Here is a 19,223-nt window from a genome sequence, read left to right as displayed (position 1 = left end):
CTATAGAGAGTTGTTAATGTTTTAAAATGGAAAATTGTATCAAACATATCATAATTTTCCTTTCCTGGCGCCAATCCATGGCAGCATTCATGGGGTAGTATACTGCCTTGCTGGCGCCAGGAAAATTCTATATTATTAGTAGTGTTGGGCGAACAGTGCGGGTCAACAAAAGTTTGACCAGAACATCGCCTGTTCACCCGTTCAGTTAACATCTGAATTTGCAGGGTGCTCGGCGGGATGACCGCTGGTCAGATGCAAGGCTTTGCCAATTAGGTCACAGAGCACTGTCAGAGCGCTGATTGGACAAAGTGATGATGACTTTGTCCAATCATGGCTCAGTGCTCAAAGTCCCACCCCACACTATAAAAGGTTCTTTCCCACAGGAAGCTTTTGCATTGGGTTGTTGGAGTGGAGATAGATAGAGCCAGGGCTCTGTTTGCTACTAGCGAGTTAGTGTGTTCACTTATTGTGACTCTGAGTGTAGAGTGTTAGTGTAGTGTTAGTATAGTGTATTAGTGTAGTGCAGTGTCTAACACAGCTTTAGATAACATTTAGTGCTGTATACAGTGCTGTATGCCCCCCTTTTTTTTTGTTGCTGTCTTGTTTTGTTTTTTGTCTCCTGCCTGTCCCCTTGTTTTTTAATTGTCAGCTGCAGTTTTTCTGACTGTGGCATAGATGTCCCCCCCCCCCCACTTTTTTTTTTTTATATAGTTTCATTCAATAAAGTGCATCCAATTACAAATTTCCCATTTTCTATTACATTTGGGTAATAAGCCCCCCTATCATGCCTGGGAGACCAAGAAGAGGCAGACGTTCCCACGTCACTATGAGGGGGCCAGCAGCATCAGTGTCCACAAGCAAAGGTGGACATGGTCCGTCCTCAGGCAGGGCATCATTTCCTCTGTTTAGTAATGTTGCCCGTGCTATGCAGCCACAGCATGCAGAGGAGGTGGTGGAATGGCTTACTAAACCATCCTCATACTCCTCATCATTCATGACCCAAGCTGACACTAGTGCACAGTCCACTGCAGCTGCCAGAGTGGCCTATTCTGTCTCTAGAAGGTTACGGGGTGAAGGCACCACCAACACCCAAGGACAAATTTTTCCACAAGTGTGTGACAGGGGCATCAAATTCCAATTTTTAGAGCAAGGTCAATTCTTGCTTTCATAAAGAGTACCTTTATAGGATTACGGTGTGAAGACACCACCAACACCCAAAGACCAATTTTTCCGCACCTGTTATTCTATCCAAAGTCTGCAACATAGACTTGCAGGGAAAATCTATTTAAATGTCATTTTTTCTTTTCCTTTAGAAATGTCAGTTTTGCTGCAGCGGGTTCTATACACGTTAGAGATGCGCCAATTTACAGGCAGACTAAGGCAACCCCCCCCAGGCACTATATTTAACTACTTGCTTACTGGGCACTTAAACCCCCCTCCTGTCCAGACCAATTTTCAGCTTTTAGCACTGTCGCATTTTGAATGACAATTGCGCGGTCATACAACACTATAATCAAATGAAATTTTTATCATTTTTTCCCCCACAAATAGAGCTTTCTTTTGGTGGTATTTGATCACCTCTGCGGTTTTTAGCTTTTGTTAAAAAAATTGAAAAAGACCAAATTAAAAAAAATATATATATATTTTTAAAAATATTTTGTTATAAAATTTTTCTCCTTCATTGATGTACGCTGATGAGGCGGCACTGATGGGCACTGATAGGTGGCAGTGATGGGCACTGATGGGTGGCAGTGATGGGCACTGATTGCTTACACTGATGGCAGCACTGCTAGGTGGCACTGATTGGCACCACTGGTGGGCATTGATAGGTGGCACTTGTGGGCATTTATAGGTGGCACTTGTGGGCATTGATAGGTGGCACTGCTGGGCACTGTGGGCACTGGCAGGTGGCAATGGCAGGCATATGTGCCTCCTTCCTCTTCGGGACCGATGTCCCTTTAACATAAGCCGGTGATCGGCTTTTTTTTCTCCTCACGCTGAAAGCGATTACTGAGCTTTTGTTTACATCACGTGATCAGCTGTCATTGGCTGACAGCTGATCACATGGTAAGGGGCCGGGATCGGCCCCTTAGGCCCCATTCACACTAGCGCGTTTTTTGATGCATTTTGCATTTTGCAGAAATGCACGGGAATTTTTTAACATGGGTTCCTATGGAACATGTTCACATCAATGCTTTTTTGTATCTCTGCGTTTTTGGAAAGGGTCGAGGACTTTTTTTCATGCAAAAAGCAGCGTTTTGCATGTAATGGTTTTCAATGGACAAGCATCAAAAACGCAAGTGCACCGTTTTTGCAGCGTTTTTGATGCGTTTTTGGTGCGTTTTTGGTGCGTTTTTGCCGTTTTTTTTTTTTTTTTTGTAATTTTTTTTTAAGACTGTAAAAAAAATGAAAAAAAAAAAAAAAAAACAAAAACGCAAAACGCAAATCGCGGCAAAAACCCGGCAAAAACGCGGCTCAAAAACGTGCCAAGCATGAAAAAAAAACCTCCAAAAACGCTCAAAAGCAACATGCATAGGTGTGAATGGAGCCTAAGGCCCCATTCACACTAGCGCGTTTTTTGATGCATTTTGCATTTTGCAGAAATGCACGGGAATTTTTTAACATGGGTTCCTATGGAACATGTTCACATCAATGCTTTTTTGTATCTCTGCGTTTTTGGAAAGGGTCGGGGACTTTTTTTCATGCAAAAAGCAGCGTTTTGCATGTAATGTTTTTCAATGGACAAGCATCAAAAACGCAAGTGCACCGTTTTTGCAGCGTTTTTGATGCGTTTTTGGTGCGTTTTTGGTGCGTTTTTGCCGTTTATTTTTATTTTTTTTTTTTTTTTGTAATTTTTTTTTAAGACTGTAAAAAAAAATGAAAAAAAAAAAAAAAAAATGCATGTTGCTTTTGAGCGTTTTTGGAGGTTTTTTTTTCATGCTTGGCACGTTTTTGAGCCGCGTTTTTGCCGCGATTTGCGTTTTGCGTTTTTTTTTTTTTTTTCATTTTTTTTTACAGTCTTAAAAAAAAATTACAAAAAAAAAAAATAAAAAAAAACAAAAAAAAAAAAAACGGCAAAAACGCACCAAAACGCACCAAAAACGCATCAAAAACGCTGCAAAAACGGTGCACTTGCGTTTTTGATGCTTGTCCATTGAAAACCATTACATGCAAAACGCTGCTTTTTGCATGAAAAAAAGTCCCCGACCCTTTCCAAAAACGCTGAGATACAAAAAAGCATTGATGTGAACATGTTCCATAGGAACCCATGTTAAAAAATTCCCGTGCATTTCTGCAAAATGCAAAATGCATCAAAAAACGCGCTAGTGTGAATGGGGCCTTACTCGGATCTGTGATCATCCGAGTCTCCGTGACTAGGTGATCACAGCGGTGCGGTGCACGCGCACAGGAGAGGACGTCCTATGACGGCCGCCCAGAAATTGAGGTCCGCGCTGTGGCCGTCATTCGGCTATGGCCCAGACCTCAAGTGGTTAAAGGAATTTTTAATTTTTATTGTTTTATTTTAAGCATCCTTAAAATCACTGCTACTTAAAAAAAAAAATGCATTGGTACCTGGGTCCCCATACCCTTTTTATGGCCAATAATTTGCATATAAGCCATCAAAGCAGCTTGCTATGGGGGCACTTGACAGCAGCAGGAGCCAATGACGCCCCTGCTGTGTCTCAGCCAATCAGGAGGGAGAGTCCCGGATGGCCGAAGTACTCGTGGGACAGAGAGGGGGCTCAGGTAAGTATTATGGGGGGTGCTGGGGTGGCTGCTACGTACAGAAGGTTTTTTATCCTAATGCATAGAATGCATTAAGATAAAAACCTGCCTTTACAACTCCTTTATTAGGGTTCATGGTTCAGGTCCAAACTTTTGCGATGTTTGAGAGTTCTGACACTAACCAAGCCGGGGGGGGGGGTGTTCAGCCCATCTCTAACATCCCTTTCACACTGAAGCGTTTTTCAGGCGCTTTTGGGCTAAAAATAGCTCCTGTAAAGCGCCTGAAAAACGGCTCCCCTGCAGTCTCAGTGTGAAAGCCCGAGTGCTTTCACACAGAGGCGATGCACTGGCAGGATGTTAAAAAACTCCTGAAAGCAGCATCTTTGGAGCGGTGAAGGAGCGGTGTATAACCACTCCTGAAATGAATGGGCAGCTCCGCCGAACCGCCGGCAAAGTGCTGCTGCAGTGGCGCCTTGAGGGTTGTTTTAACCCTTTTTCGGCCGCTAGCGGGGGTTAAAAGCACCCTGCTAGCAGACGAAAATAAAAACCTCTGCAAAAATGACGGTAAAGCGCCCCTAAAAATAGCGGTGCTTTACCGCCGACGCTGCAGATGCCCCAGTGTGAAAGCAGCATAAATATTAGCTAACACTATCATACCTCCCAACTTTCTGAGATAGGAACCAGGGACACCTATTAGCAAAAGTATGCAGGCATACGGTAGGTCACACCCACTGTCAAGCCCCCCTAAAGGAAAATTGTGCAAAAAAAAAAAAAAAGTTTGGTTAAACCCACAAATGCTTTTTTTACCACTAGTATTCGTTTCAGGGGCGGCCCGTCCATTAAGGGCGCACGGGCGCTGCCCCCCGTCCATCACCGCCTCCCCTATCCATGCGTCTGGCCCCTCTCACGACACCGAGGCATGGATTCCAATGTGGAAGAGCTGTTTTTTTAAAGCACCGATTAGAGCCAGAGGCTCTAATAGGCTTCAATATAGGATTGGCTCGGGTAGCAGAGAGTGCGCTCTGAGCCCACCCAGGTGTGTTACAACAGTGAACCAATATTCGCTGTTGTAACACTGATCCTCCCCCCGGCCAATCAGGAAGCGGGTTTTGACACCGGTCACCCAATTGGCTGAAAGGACAGGCAATCCTATTGGACATCTGGAAGGAGGAGGGGACGAGCTGGTGCTGCTCAGGAGGGATGGGTGGTTGTCCCCCCCCAAAAAAAAACACCAGCCGCCACTGATTCCTTTATATTGGCTTTTGAGGTTTACAAACACAGCAGTTTAGAAATTGGATGACAGTTGTATTTTATATATAACTATATAGATCAGACCAACATGAGGGACAAATAAGGAGGAAAGAGGGACTTTGTTCCAAATCTTGCCACATTATCCCTTTAATCCAGGGCACACATTAATTACACAGGTTCTGTGGCTGATTAAGGTGGTCATTAAAGTCACTTGGTGCCTTATCTGCATTAAATTATCCTCAGAACCTGTGTAATTCATATGTGTCCTGGATTAAAGGGATCTTTGCATTATGTGTAAAAATTTGATTTATTGTCATTAGAGCGGACAGAAGATGTAATTAGCTAAGGCAGGCTGTAGAGGGCAGCAGAGCGCCAACTCCTTAGTGAAACATATGAGCGCTGCTACTAGGTTTAATGATCATTTGTTTCGGACATACTATTTAAAACAAAGAGCTAATGGTGCTGTCTGACGTGACTTGGAAAAACGTTCTAGTTTCCGGGTAACAAAGTAAGGCCAGCAGAAGGGGGGGGTCATGTGACAGAGCGGGTCATGTGACAGAGCGGGGCACATGATCCTCAGCTTCATGTGAGGAAGAAGAAAAGGAGCATTGCTGTCCTCCGCTGGGATGTGTGCACTATGGAGCTGGCTGTCTGTCCTGCTTGTCAGCCCTGTCCTGACACAAGCAGTGACTGGGGGGATGTTATATCCCCGGGAGACCCCCACCAGGGAAGTCAAAGAGCTGAGCGGGATGTGGAGTTTCCGGGCTGACACCTCTTCTGACAGGAATGAAGGCATCCGCAAGGAGTGGTATAGGAGTCCGCTATGGAAGGTAAGACCTCACATGACACTCTACTACAGTATAGTCCTTCTTAAAGTGGAATTCCACTCAAAACAAAAAAAAATCATTAATGTGCATGGAAAAATGAATAAAAAAAATTTGGAGAAAATTTTTTTTATTTTACTCACCTCTTTAATGCCTGTTGCTAGGGGGTCCCTCGTAATCTGCCTCCTTCGGCGCCTGGGCTCCTGACGTCCCTTCCCTTGGCGCAGGAAGGGAGATCAGCTCTCCCCCCTCCCTCTAGGCCAGGGATATGCAATTAGCGGACCTCCAGCTGTTGCACAACTACAAGTCCCATCATGCCTCTGCCTCTGGGTGTCATGCTTGTGGCTGTCAGAGTCTTGCTATGCCTCATGGGACTTGTAGTTCTGTAACAGCTGGAGGTCTGCTAATTGCATATCCCTGCACTAGGCAATCATCTTGGACACGTGACAGGCCCCAGATGATTGCGCGACCATGCGCAGTGCATGCCCGGCTGTGAAGCCGGGTGTCCACAGTTACAATGCCGGCACCGCCGAGCGGGGGGGGGGTTGGGGGGAGACGACCGGGGCTGGACCCTGGGACAGGTAAGTGTCCGATTATTAAAAGTCAGCAGCTTGTAGCTGCTGACTTTTTTAAATTTTTTTTTTTTTAAGTGTAACTCCGCTTTAACCACTTAAAGAGGAAGTAAACCCTGATGGGTTTACTTCCTCTTTGTTTCCCTGCAAAGGTAAAGCATAATGGGCTACTATGCATCGCATAGTAGCCCATTATGTGTCACTTACCTGATACAGGAGCCTGCAATGTCACTGCTGTTCCCGCTTCCACGAAGCGTCCATATTCCTTCCGGGCGCTGTGATTGGCCGGAGCCGCGATGACGTCACTAACAGAATGATCGCTGTTAGAAACGGCACGCTCAGTGTGCCTGCGCACCGTTGACATTGTTGCCTGTCTTTTGAAAATATCTCCTAAACCGTGTAGGTTTAGGAGCTATTTCTTGCACCTACAGGTAAGCCTTAATCTAGGCTTACCTGTAGGTAAAAGTGGTCTGTAAGGGTTTACAACCACTTTAAGGACTAAGCCTATTTCTGACATTTGGTTTTTACAAGCTAAAATCAGTAATTTTTGCTAGGAAATTACTTAGAACCCCCAAACATTATATATTTTTTTGAAGCAGAGACACTAGAGAATAAAATGGCAGTCGTTGCATTACTTTATGTCACACCGTATTTGCGCAGTGGTCTTACAAACACACAGATTATGTAAATTTATACCTAACACTTTAAAATTTGCACACGCTCCTGGAATGGCGACAAACTACGGTACTTAAAAATCTCCACGGGTGACACTTTAAAATTTTCTACAGATTACCTGTTTAGAGTTACAGAGGAGGTCTAGGGCTAGGATTATTGCTCTCACTCTAATGATTGCGGCGATACCTCACATGTGTGGTTTGAACACTGTTTACATATGTGGGCGTGACTTACGTATGCGTTCGCTTCTGCGTGTGAGCACGGAGGGGGTTTTACATATATATTTTTTACTTTTTATTTTTACACTGTCCCTTTTTAACCTCCCTGGTAGTATGATTATGTCAGATTTTTGAAGCTCAAAGCGGTACAATTATTTTGCATGGAAATTTGCCGTTTTATATTGTAGGCCTGTAATTCTTAGGAATAACACACTTAAATCTGTCCAAACAAGAGTCTAGTAGACATCCAGGGTATGATAAAGTTTGAAACAAAAAATCATAAATTATAATAAATTGTATTCAATAATGTAATCAAATCAAAAACAGAGAAATTTGATCAGTTGCAGAATTGTCGCTGTCATTACTTTCAGTGTTTGACAAATTTCCCCACAAATCACTATCTCTCAATTCTGCAAGCAATTCTAACTCGCTATAGCTGTTTTCTAGCTGGTCTAAAACCACTTTTGACGTAAAGGGACACTTTTTGTTTGCTATGGACAATCTCAAGTTTCCAGGCAGAAAGAACAGTATATATAACATAAAACTGCATGCAGGGCATTGGACAAAGCATTAGGGACAAAAGGGAGGTGAAATGATTTCATACAGTAATGTAATCTTACAGATCACAGTGTACTGTATGTTATTTTTTTTTCCACTATTTTGAATTTGCCGCTGGGCTCCGCCCCCATGTGTCGCTACATTCGCAGGGAACGGAGCCCGGCACAGTAATACATCAGGCGGAGTATTACAGCCCGCAGATACAGCGGGGAGACATTGCAGGATCCTGGGGACAAGGTAAGTAAGTAACTTTGCCTGGATCCTGCGATGCAATCTCTAGCGTGGCTCCTGGTTACCGCTTTTGGTAATGAAAAAAAGCGATCAGGATTACCGCCAGGGAGGTTAAAAAAAAAAAATGTTTTTTGATCACTGTAAACATCCCTTTTAATAGAAATAAGCAGGACAGGGCCTCTTTAATGTGAGATCTGGGGTCAAAAAGACCTCAGATCTCACATTTACACTTAAAAGCATTACATTTTTTATTTTTTTTTTCTAATGTCATCTTATTGTTTGATTATGCCATCTTGCCCTCACTCAATTTCCTGCCCATCACTCCACCCGATCAGATCATTTCCGCCAACGCTGACCTTTCTGGTAAGCTGCGGAAATGACTCGCAAGAGGCGGGGCACCTCTCCTGCTGCCTATTAAATGATCCCGTGGCAAATCCACCGCTGGGACCACTTTTATGTGAAAGAGGATCGCCCACTGTGTAAAAAAATTACCGAGGTATAGCTAGCTTTAACGTCAAAGTAGCACCGTATATACACGGTGAATCTCCCTAACGGGGACACAGACGGCAATAAAAACCTCACAGATGTTCTAATCCATCTCCACTCCATCCAAAACTAAAACAAACGTTTTGCCTTTAGTCATAATTTAACCACTTCCTGCCTGCCCTATAGCGGATTGACGTCCAGGAAGTGGGTCCGTTATCCTGACTGGACATCATATGACGTCCAGCTGGATAACATGCCACCGCGCGCCCGCGGGGCGCGCATCGTGGCGATCGGTGGAGCGGTGTGTCAGCCTGACACACCGCTCCACCGATCTTGGTAAAGAGCCTCCGGCGGAGGCTCTTTACCACGGCTGATCACGCTGTCAATAGGAAGAGCTGTTGATCGGCTTTTCCTCACTCGCGTCTGACAGACCCGAGTAGAGGAGAGCCGATCGGCGGTTCTCCTGACGGGGGGGGGGTCTGCGCTGATTGTTTATCAGCACAGCCCCCCCCCCTCAGATCACCACACTGGACCACCAGGGATCGCCACTAGGACCACCAGGGAAGGGGCAACATGTGGATGGCCAGGTATGTACCCAATGGCCATCCACATGTGCCCAATCTGTGCCCACAAATGGGCACTGATTGGCACCATTATGTTTTAGTTATGCCCAGCAATGCCATCAATACATTTTATCAGTGCCACCAATCAGTATCATCAGTACCCATCAGTGCCGCCTACGAGTGCCCATCAGTGCCACCTCATTGGTGTCGCCGTGTCAGTGCAGCCATATCAGTGCCCGTCAGTGCAGCCATATCCGTGCCTGTCATTGAAGAAGAAAACATACTTATTTACAAAAAATTTTAACAGAAACAAAGAAAAACTTGTTTGTTTTTTTAAAGAATTTCGGTCTTTTTTTATTTGTTGCACAAAAAATAAAAACCGCAGAGGTGATCAAATAGCACCAAAAGAAAGCTCTATTTGTGGGAACAAAATTATAAAAAATTTGTTTGGGTACAGTGTTGCATGACTGCGCAATTGTCGTTCAAATTGCAACAGCGCTGAAAGCTGAAAATTGGTCTGGGCGGGAAGGTGTCTAAGTGCCTGGTATTGAAGTGGTTAAAGGATAAAGCCCCATACACACTATCAGATTTTCTGCTGATTTTTTTCCTTCCGATTTACCAAAAGCATATATGAGGTCAAACCTTAGGAGTTTCAATTTGTATGCAATCAGGCAGGCCCTTGCACTACATGGTTTTGGTAAATCTGAAGACAAAAATCAGCAGAAAATCTGATAGTGTGTATGGGGCTTTAGTTCACCTTTGGGAACATGTAACATGTTCCCAGTGCTGCAGTCACCGCCGGCTGTGGCAGCAGTATGAGGAGAAGTTCCCCATACTAGCTGCCAGTTTTTAAAGACAGTGCAGCCATGCGGGGCTCTGCCTACACACCGTTGTGTCATTTATACACACAGCCCTGTGTATGAGTAAACTGCAAGTACCTTAGCGGCTGTCGGCTTCTAGTTCTCAATGAACTACCACGGTGCTGAGGTAGTTAATTGAGTCTTCCTGTCAGCGACCCGTAGGGAATGTATGGGTAAGCAGTAGGGTTGTCCCAATACCACTTTTTTAGGATCGAGTACAAGTACCGATACTTTCTTTCAAGTACTCGCCGATACCGATTACCGATACTTTTTTTTAAAATGTCACGTGACAGTGTTTTTTGTTTTTTGTTTTTTTTTTTTTTGTTTTTTTTTTTAACAGTGCTTGCTTTTTTTTTTGGGGGGGGGGGGTGAACGGTGTATGTGTGTGTTTTGTTTTTTTTTTTTTTTTATTTACAACTTTTATTTTTTACAATAATATTTTTTTTATTCTTTATTGTTTTTTTTTTTTGTTTTTTTTTTTAATCAGCCCTTTTGGGGGGCTTTGGTGAGATATCAGGGGTCTTAACAGACCTCTGATATCTCCCCCTTGAGACAGAGAAAGAGACAGAGGATAGAGATTCCCCAGTCCCTTTCTCTGCAGCGTCAGCTGCACTGAGAATGAATGGAGAGAAGACAGCAGCTTCTCTCCATTCATAAACTGACACATCGTAATCACAGGAGATTACAATGTTTCAGTTATTGTGAATGGACAGAGTCAGCTGACTCTATCCATACACAAAGGAAGGAGGAGGGGGACTGAGGAACGGAGGGGGAGAACGGAGGGAGACAGATAAGGAGAGAGGAATGGAGGGGACAGATAAGGAGAGCAGAACGGAGGGGGACAGCGGAGAGGCACAGAGGAAAGGAGGGGGCACGGAGGAGGATGCAGTGACAGTCAGCTGTGAGCGATCACCGCTGTATGTCACTAAAGCTGGTGAAAGCCGCTGGGGGAGAAGCTTTTAACTCCCCCACGCGCCGATCACAGCTGTCTTCCAGGTATCGGGGGAAGCATCGGGACCATTTGCCCGAGTACAAGTACTTGGGCAAATGCTCGGTATCGGGACAACCCTAGTAAGCAGATACACTGACAGTGTGGAGGAGACCTGCATGTGATCTGATCACTGGTGCAATGCTTTACACAGACTCCTAATACAAAAAATAATAAATGCACTTTTTTTTTTTTACATGCAAAAAGATGTGCATTTATTATTTTTTGTACAAAGGTGAACTTCTCCTTTTTAAAGCCTAAAGGCCAGTTCACACCATAGAAACGTAGTCCAGATGTATTTCTGCATGTGTGTTTTTGATGCGTTTCTGGTGCATTTTTTTTCCCCCTCCTTTTTTTTCTTCTCTTCACCTTAAATGGGGACATGTGCCTTCTGCTGAATTTTAGTGCTTTCCAGTACTGTGCAATTCACATGAGATTCAGTGCGGTGCTATTTGTTTTTTCCCCGCATCCCACCAAAAAGTGCAGGCACGCTTTTTGGAGCTGCACCGCAACTGCATCGCTTGATAGTTTTGTACCATGCAATCTGGTGCGGGCAAACCGCACCGCGCTTGCGATACTTCTGGGGTGTCAACTTTGTACTGACTCCTGTAGTGGATCATAAACACAGTGCAATTGCAATGCAGTGCAGGAAATACATAAGGACCTCTGCGCTTCCCGCACTGCATGTGTGAACATAGGCTTAGCGGTGGTTAGCGCCAGATGCAGTCCAGTGTATTTATATTTTGCGTCAAAGAAGCATGGACCGTGTTTAACATAGATTCCAATGGCCCTAGTTCACACCAGTGCAGTATGTTCCAGTGCAGTCAACAAAAGTAGAACTCATCAAATACATGCATTCAGAAATGCATCCATAACACAAATTGTGGTGTGAATTGGCCCTTATGTAAATATTCCTCCATACTGCCTCCAGTGCAACAGGGGTTATTTCAACTAATAAAAGCATGTACTGCTTTTATTCAGCACAGACCTTTGCACCTCAGTAGTCTGAACTGGACAATGAAATTTGGGAGGAATTTGCCATGTCTGTTAGGACTGTGTAAACTAATGAGAATGGGCCCTCACAAAACCACAACTTCTCACCAATGCTCTTTCACTTCATGGTGCTCTGTTGTCCTTGCTACCCTGGTACAGGTTTTTTTTTTTTTTGTCCTGATCCTGGTAGGTCAGAGGAAGTTGTGGAATCTGTGCAGTTTGCAATCACAGGATGCAATGGAGACATTAGGGTTCTGGTTAGACATCTGATGTGTCCATAAAACAGACCTATCATCAGCTGTGTATTTTTGTCCTGAAATCTACATGTCGGCCAGATGTACATTGACCTTAACATGTTTACAGGAAACCTACTGAATGATACTGCATTTTCCATAATGGCTGAGCAAACTTAAGCCTTATACACATTAGTTTTTTTTTTTTTGTTTTTTTTTGTGTGTATTTTTTTTCAACCCAGCAGGGCTGAACGAAAAAAAAAAAGTGACAGCTCAGGAGGAGCCGCTGTACTAACTATCCAACATTAGTACAGCCATCTCTCCTGCTGTTCTATTGTGTTCTGTGCACCGCCCTATTAGAATAACAACAACAACAACAACTGTTCACCCATGCAGGGGCATAACAAGGGAGCATAAAGTAGAAACATAGGTAGGATGACATATAACCTAGCGATTTTGTAATGGAATATGTCAGCTGGTTGACCTTGTGGTGTGAGCTGTGGGTCTGCATAGATTACCTAAGTCCAGGGACCTAGGGGCATACTGGGGAGAGAAAGAGTAAGGGCAGGCAAAACCGATTTGCCAAAAGAAAAAGGTAATTTATAAAAAAAAAAAAAAAAAAAAAAAAAAAAAAAAAAAAGGGGGGGGTGGGGTAAAGAATAGGGGAGGGGTAGAGAAGGGGGCAGGTAGGGTTCCAAAAAGGCTTGGGTATACAGTATCTCACAAAAGTGAGTACACCCCTCACATTTTTGTAAATATTTTATTATATCTTTTCATGTGACAACACTGAAGAAATTACACTTTGCTATAATGTAAAGTAGTGAGTGGACAGCTTGCATAAAAGAGTAAATTTGCTGTCCCCTCAAATAGCTCAACACACATCCATTAATGTCTAAACTGCTGGCAACAAAAGTGAGTACACCCGTGAGTGAAAATGTCCGAATTGAGCCCAAAGTGTCAATGTTTTGTGTGGCCACAATTATTTTCCAGCACTGCCTTAACCCTCTTGGGCATGGAGTTCACCAGAGCTTCACAGGTTGCTACTGGAGTCCTCTTCCACTCCTCCATGATGACATTATGGAGCTGGTGGATGTTAGAGACCTTGCGCTCCTCCACCTTCTGTTTTGAGGATGCCCCACAGATGCTCAATAGGGTTTAGGTCTGGAGACATGCTTGGCCAGTCCATCACCTTTACCCTCAGCTTCTTCAACAAGGCAGTGGTCCTCTTGGAGGTGTGTTTTGGGTCGTTATCATGTTGAAATACTACCCTGTTGCCCAGTCTCCGAAGGGAGGGGATCATGCTGTGCTCCAGAATGTCACAGTACATGTTGGCATTCATGATTCCCTCAATGAACTGTAACTCCCCAGTGTCTGCAGCACTCATGCAGCTCCAGACCATGACACTCCCACCACCATGCTTGACTGTAGGCAAGACACACTTGAGTTTGTACTCCTCACCTGGTTGCCGCCACACATGCTTGACACCATCTGTACCAAATAAGTTGATCTTGGTCTCGTCAGACCACAGGACATGGTTCCAGTGATCCATGTCTTTAGTCTGCTTGTCTTCAGAAAACTGTTTGCGGGTTTTCTTGTGCATCATCTTTGGAAGAGGCTTCCTTCTGGGACGACAGCCATGCAGACCAATTTGATGCAGTGTATGGCGTATGGTCTGAGCACTGACAAGCTGACCCCCCCCACCCCTTCAACCTCTGCAGCAATGCTGGCAGCACTCATATGTCTATTTCCCAAAGACAACCTCTGGATATGATGCTGAGCACGTGCACTCAACTTCTGTGGTCAACCATGGCGAGGCCTGTTCTGAGTGGAACCTGTCTTGTTAAACTGCTGTATGGTCTTGGCCACCGTGCTTGGCAATCTTCTTATAGCCTAGGACATCTTTATGTAGGGCAACAATTATTTTTTTTCCGATCCTCAGAGAGTTCTTTGCCATGAGGTGCTATGTTTTAAATTCCAGTGACCAGTATAAGCGAGTTAGAGCGATAACACCAAATTTAACACACCTGCTCCCCATTCACACCTGAGACCTTGTAACACTGAGTCGCATGACATCGGGAAGGGAAAATGGCTAATTGGGCTCAATGTGGACATTTTCACTTAGGGGGTGTACTCATTTTTATTGCCAGCAGTTTAGACATTAATGGCTGTGTGTTGAGTTATTTAGAGGGGACAGCAAATTTACACTTATACAGGTCTTTAATAATGTAAAGTTTAAAATCAACTCATAGAAAAAATTGTAAACAACATACAAAAGGAGCACTATACAATTTATCTATTGACCGACGCCAATGATGTTGAAAGATAGTAGCAGGTCAGTTCATCCCTACTAGTTTCGCCAAAACATTGGCTTCATCAGGGAAAAAATATAGTAGAAGGTGAATAATGACACTAAAAAGAAAAAAGGATCAGTCACAAAAACAGAAAAATGGATATAAAAATATCGTGACACAGATCAATGAGCGATTGAACAACAAGGAGATCACAATCCTGTCTAGCTAAAACCTCATGCATCCCAGACATACCACGTCAGACTCCTGGGACAAAGTGGGTGCAATCAGGCAAGTGGGGACGAGAGTCGCACTCAGCCTTGTAATTGGCTACAGGGGGCCTATAATGGATACCTATAAAAACTGAAAAACAACAGATTAAATAAAATAAAAACTAAGTCCTTTTATTGCTATTGACACAGGCTGAAAAGCCTCAATACATACCAAGACCAAATAGGTGAAAAAAATGAAAATGAGCGCTGGGCAGATCAATATATTGTGCTTGAATATGTTGAGACCAAGGAATGATTGGAACAAAAGAGGCTGCAACAACAATAAAGTGCATGGTATTAATGGCATAAATATGGATATTTCTGAGGCTTTCAAGAAAATGCCCTACATATTTCACACAAGGAACCTAAGAGTATGAAGAAGCAAACGCTTACCCTTACGTAGTAATAGCCAGCAAGGGCAACTGAAAGCACAATAAAGTACAAATCGGGCAGTGTGGAAAGCTGGAAGCAGAGACCACACTATGCTGCCAAGGAGGTCCAAAAGGCTCAATCACCTAGGTCTGAGTTCAATGGAAACCCACAATCAGCATAATGAATTACAATAAGCATCTACAGATAAAAAAAAAAAAAAAAGGGGGAGCAGGAATTCCAACAGAGTAAGGGAGATAACGAAGGAACCAATTTTACCTTATTTAAGACTAGCCAAGCCACAGCACGCAAAGAGGTCAGCAAATGAATATAAGACAGTGGCAGCCTTTTAAACCCCCCCCCCCCCCCCCCCTCATCCTGTTCCAATCATTCCTTTGTCTCAACATATTCAAGCACAATATATTGATCTGCCCAGCTCTCATTTTCGCTTATTTCACCTATTTGGTCTTGTTATGTATTGAGGCTTTTCAGCCCGTGTCAATAGCAATAAAAGGACTTAGTTTTTATTTTATTTAATCTGTTGTTTTTCAGTTTTTATAGGCATCCCTTATAGGCCCCCTGTAGCCAATTACAGGGCTGAGTGCGACTCTCGTCCCAACTTGCCTAACTGCGCCCACTTTGTCTGTCTCAGGAGTCTGACAGGGTATGCCTGGGATGTGGTTACGTGGGATGCATGAGGTTTTAGCTAGACAGGATTGTGATCTCCTTGTTCAATCGCTCATTGATCTGTGTCATGATATTTTTATATCCACTTTTCTGTTTTTGTGACTGATCCTTTTTTCTTTTTTTAGTGTCATTATTCACCTTCTACTATATTTTTTTTTTTTTCCCCTGATGAAGCCAATGTTTTGGCGAAACTAGTAGGGATGAACTGACCTGCTACTATCTTTCAACATCATTGGTGTCGGTCAATAGATAAATTGTATAGTGCTCCTTTTGTATGTTTAAAATTTTTTGTATGAATTGATTTTAAACTTTACATTATTAAAGATTTGATATTTTTACAATACAGAGTGTGTTCAGACTGTCATTGGCACCGCTATAATCCCTCCCCCCATGTTTTGTTACATTTATTCTATTCAGGGATGAGGTGCCATATCTATTAGGACATTCCACCCACCAGCCTTTACTGTTATACAAGCTGTACACTCACTACTTTACATTGTAGCAAAGTGTCATTTCTTCAGTGTTGTCACATGAAAAGATAGAAAAATGTTAGGGGTGTTCTCAGTTTTGTGAGATACTGTAGGTAGGTCTGGGCAACCTATGTAAAATACTAGTCATCTTTTTACTAACCATTAGAGTGGTCAAATTGCTCTTCACTGCAGCTGAGACAGAATGTTTCTTCCCTTCCAGGCACGAGCTATGGCATGTTTGGTGGCAGTAAACAGGTTGCAAGCTTTTGTTGGAAAGAGAATAGGCCCTGAATTGTAGAGCGAGCTTAGCACCTATGCAGATGGGCACATGAAATAAGTTGTAGAGGAGCCTGAAAACCCTGGACCAAAAACGCAGTTAAATGTGGGCAGGACCACCAGATATCCACAACCTCACCGTATTGGCCACAGCCCCTGAAGGTATAATGGGTTCAAACTTGCTATACGGGCTGGGATCCAATACCATCTAAAGAGGACCTTGTATGCTGCCTCTAAGGCAGCAATGTTGAAAGAAGACTAGGCCTTACTCCACCCATCAGGGTCAATAGAGGTTGCTAGGTCACGTTCCCACCAGGATAAGAGGTGGAAGTGGAAGAGCCAAAAGCATTCAGAGAGGAGTAAATCATTGAGATGGTGCCCAGGGAGCCGGGTTGAGACAGGTATGTTCAAAAGCTGTTTTTTTAAAGTAATAAGTCTAAATGCGTCTTAGCGAGGTCACCCAGTGGCAGAGTTGGACATAACGAAAAAAATCCACAGGCAGTGCTTCAGTACTTTTTATCTTTTTGTAATAAAATTTTGGTATTCTGAGTATACTGCATTGTCCTCATTGTGTATCTACCTATTTGGTAGGCTCTGTGAACCCCTTTTTTTTTTTTTTTTTTTTTTTTTTTTTTTTTTTTTTTTTTATATTGTGCAAATGTCTTAATGTAGCTGGTGTCATTGTTATTTTACCTACCCATTCCCACCCACCCCCCTACACCCACACCACCTAATCATTAGCTATGCATACATTCTATTAATTGCAGTGCCACTCAAAAAAAAAATAGAGAGATACTCCAAGAGGTCAGGGGAAACGTCGGAGTAAAAAGCATCCAGGGTCCTCAAAAGAGGAGGGCTGAGAGCGACAAAAGATAATCGGGGGGGGGGGGGGGGAAGAAAAAAGGTTAAAAAGGGGGATGAATCTCTATTATAGATAGATGGATAGAGGCTCTGCGAATCTTAATTCTTGTTGTGCAGCATTGAACTAGTTATGAGGACCACACCAGATGCACTATAAGGTGAGTTGGTGACCTAGGACTATTGAACAGGGGTTACCCTAGAAATATTTTTTTCCTAAACTGTATTTTTTAAATTTTTATTGCTTTGTGTTGCTTATTTATAATGACCACCTCCTTTATAATCTTACAGACAGGCCCTGTTATAGACATGGCAGTACCTGCCAGTTATAATGATATTACTCAGGACGTCACTTTAAGAGATTTCATCGGATGGGTTTGGTACGAGAAGGAAGTTTGGCTGCCGAGAAGGTGGCTGGAAGACCAAGACTCTTCAAGAATTGTTCTCCGTGTTGGCAGTGCCCACTATTACTCCATTGTTGTGAGTATGAGAGGCTTAAACATCTGGAGTTGCTCATTTAATGTGCAAGGACAGTGTAAGGACAGTCATACATGGGCAAAGCTCATCTGGTTTTGTTGAAAGACTGGCATCAACATGTTTGAGTAGCTGTACTGCTTTTTTTTCTGTTTATTCTTTTATCTCTAGTCTCATACTGTATTGTGGAAAAATACTGTCTTTTGCATTAGTGAGAAAAATTAAAACCCCCAACTGGAACAGAGGGCTGGGGCTGCAGGAGCACTTGCAATAATGTGCACATCATGACAAACTTGCCTCTGAGTTTGTTGTGTTAGGCCCCTTTCACACAGGCAAACCCGATCCATCCATTATTCACCGACATCAATCCGATCTGCTAAAAACAGATTGATGTTCCCTATCTGTCTAGCAGATTGGATCAGATGGCAGTCTGGTGTAAATGGACAGAAGGTCCATTTACATCCAACCCCCCAAAGAGGAGAGCAGACGCAGACCAGCCATCTGCCTGCTAAGTGGGGATCAGCTGACAGATTCCCCGCTGAGCAGACAGACCCCTGGCGGAGTCCGCCTCATGTGAAAGGGGCCTTACAGTGATGACAGCCCTGTGCTTTCACCATTCAACAGCCAGCATTGCTGTCTTCATTAAAGCTTCCTTCTTCCCAAGTCGCAGGACACACAGTTATGATGCATTCCCTGCGCATGGATTACTGTGTTGCATCAGATATACATTACTGTGTAACAGTGTTTTTAGACAGGTGTGAAAAAATGCTATAAATTAAGAATGCTTTCAGAAATTAAAGGGTAATAGTTTATTTTTATCAACAAAATGGAAAGTTAATGAACAGAAGAGAAATCCAAATCAAAATATTTGGTGTGACCACCCTTTTGTTTTAAAACCACATCAATTCTTCTAGGTATACTTGCACATAGTTTTTGAAGGAACTCTGCAGTTAGGTTCTTCCAAACATCTTGGAGAACTAACCACAGGTCTTCTGTGGATGTAGGCTGCCTCCAATCCTTCTGTCTCTTCATGTAATCCCAGACCAACTCGATGTTGAGATCAGGGCTCCGTAGGGGTCAAACCATCACTTCCAGGACTCCTTGTTCTTCTTTACACTGAAGATAGTTCTTAATGACATTGGTTGTATAGGGTTAATCACACACCTCCCTGATGGTATGTCATGATGGATAAGTATATACCTGTATTTTTCAGCATTGAGGACACCATTGATTCTGACTAAATCTCCAACTCTGTTTGCAGAAATGCAGCCCCAAACTTGCAAGGAACCTCTACCATGCTTCGCTGTTGCCTGCAGATATTTATTATTGTACCGTTCTCCAACCCTATGCG

The 19,223-nt window shown here is 43.4% G+C and overlaps 1 protein-coding gene across 4 annotated transcripts in view; it reads left to right on the top strand.

Annotated features, from left to right (window-relative positions):
- The first annotated feature begins 5,384 nt into the window (after positions 1–5,384).
- GUSB (glucuronidase beta) overlaps positions 5,385–19,223 on the top strand; it is a 53,788-nt gene continuing 39,949 nt past the window's right edge. Inside the window, exons 1-2 of one of the 4 annotated variants that reach the window (XM_073615099.1) lie at positions 5,385–5,807; positions 17,690–17,878. In XM_073615099.1, the coding sequence (XP_073471200.1) occupies positions 5,604–5,807; positions 17,690–17,878 (393 nt within the window). In that variant the 5' untranslated portion in view covers positions 5,385–5,603. The remainder of the gene's footprint in view (positions 5,808–17,689; positions 17,879–19,223) is intronic. The other 3 variants (XM_073615101.1, XM_073615102.1, XM_073615103.1) reach the window with 3 other exon arrangements.

This window comes from Aquarana catesbeiana, linkage group LG02 (genome assembly GCF_042186555.1).
Source record: "Aquarana catesbeiana isolate 2022-GZ linkage group LG02, ASM4218655v1, whole genome shotgun sequence".
NCBI classification, from domain to species: Eukaryota; Metazoa; Chordata; class Amphibia; order Anura; family Ranidae; genus Aquarana; species Aquarana catesbeiana.
This window is presented reverse-complemented; position numbering and strand designations above follow the sequence as displayed.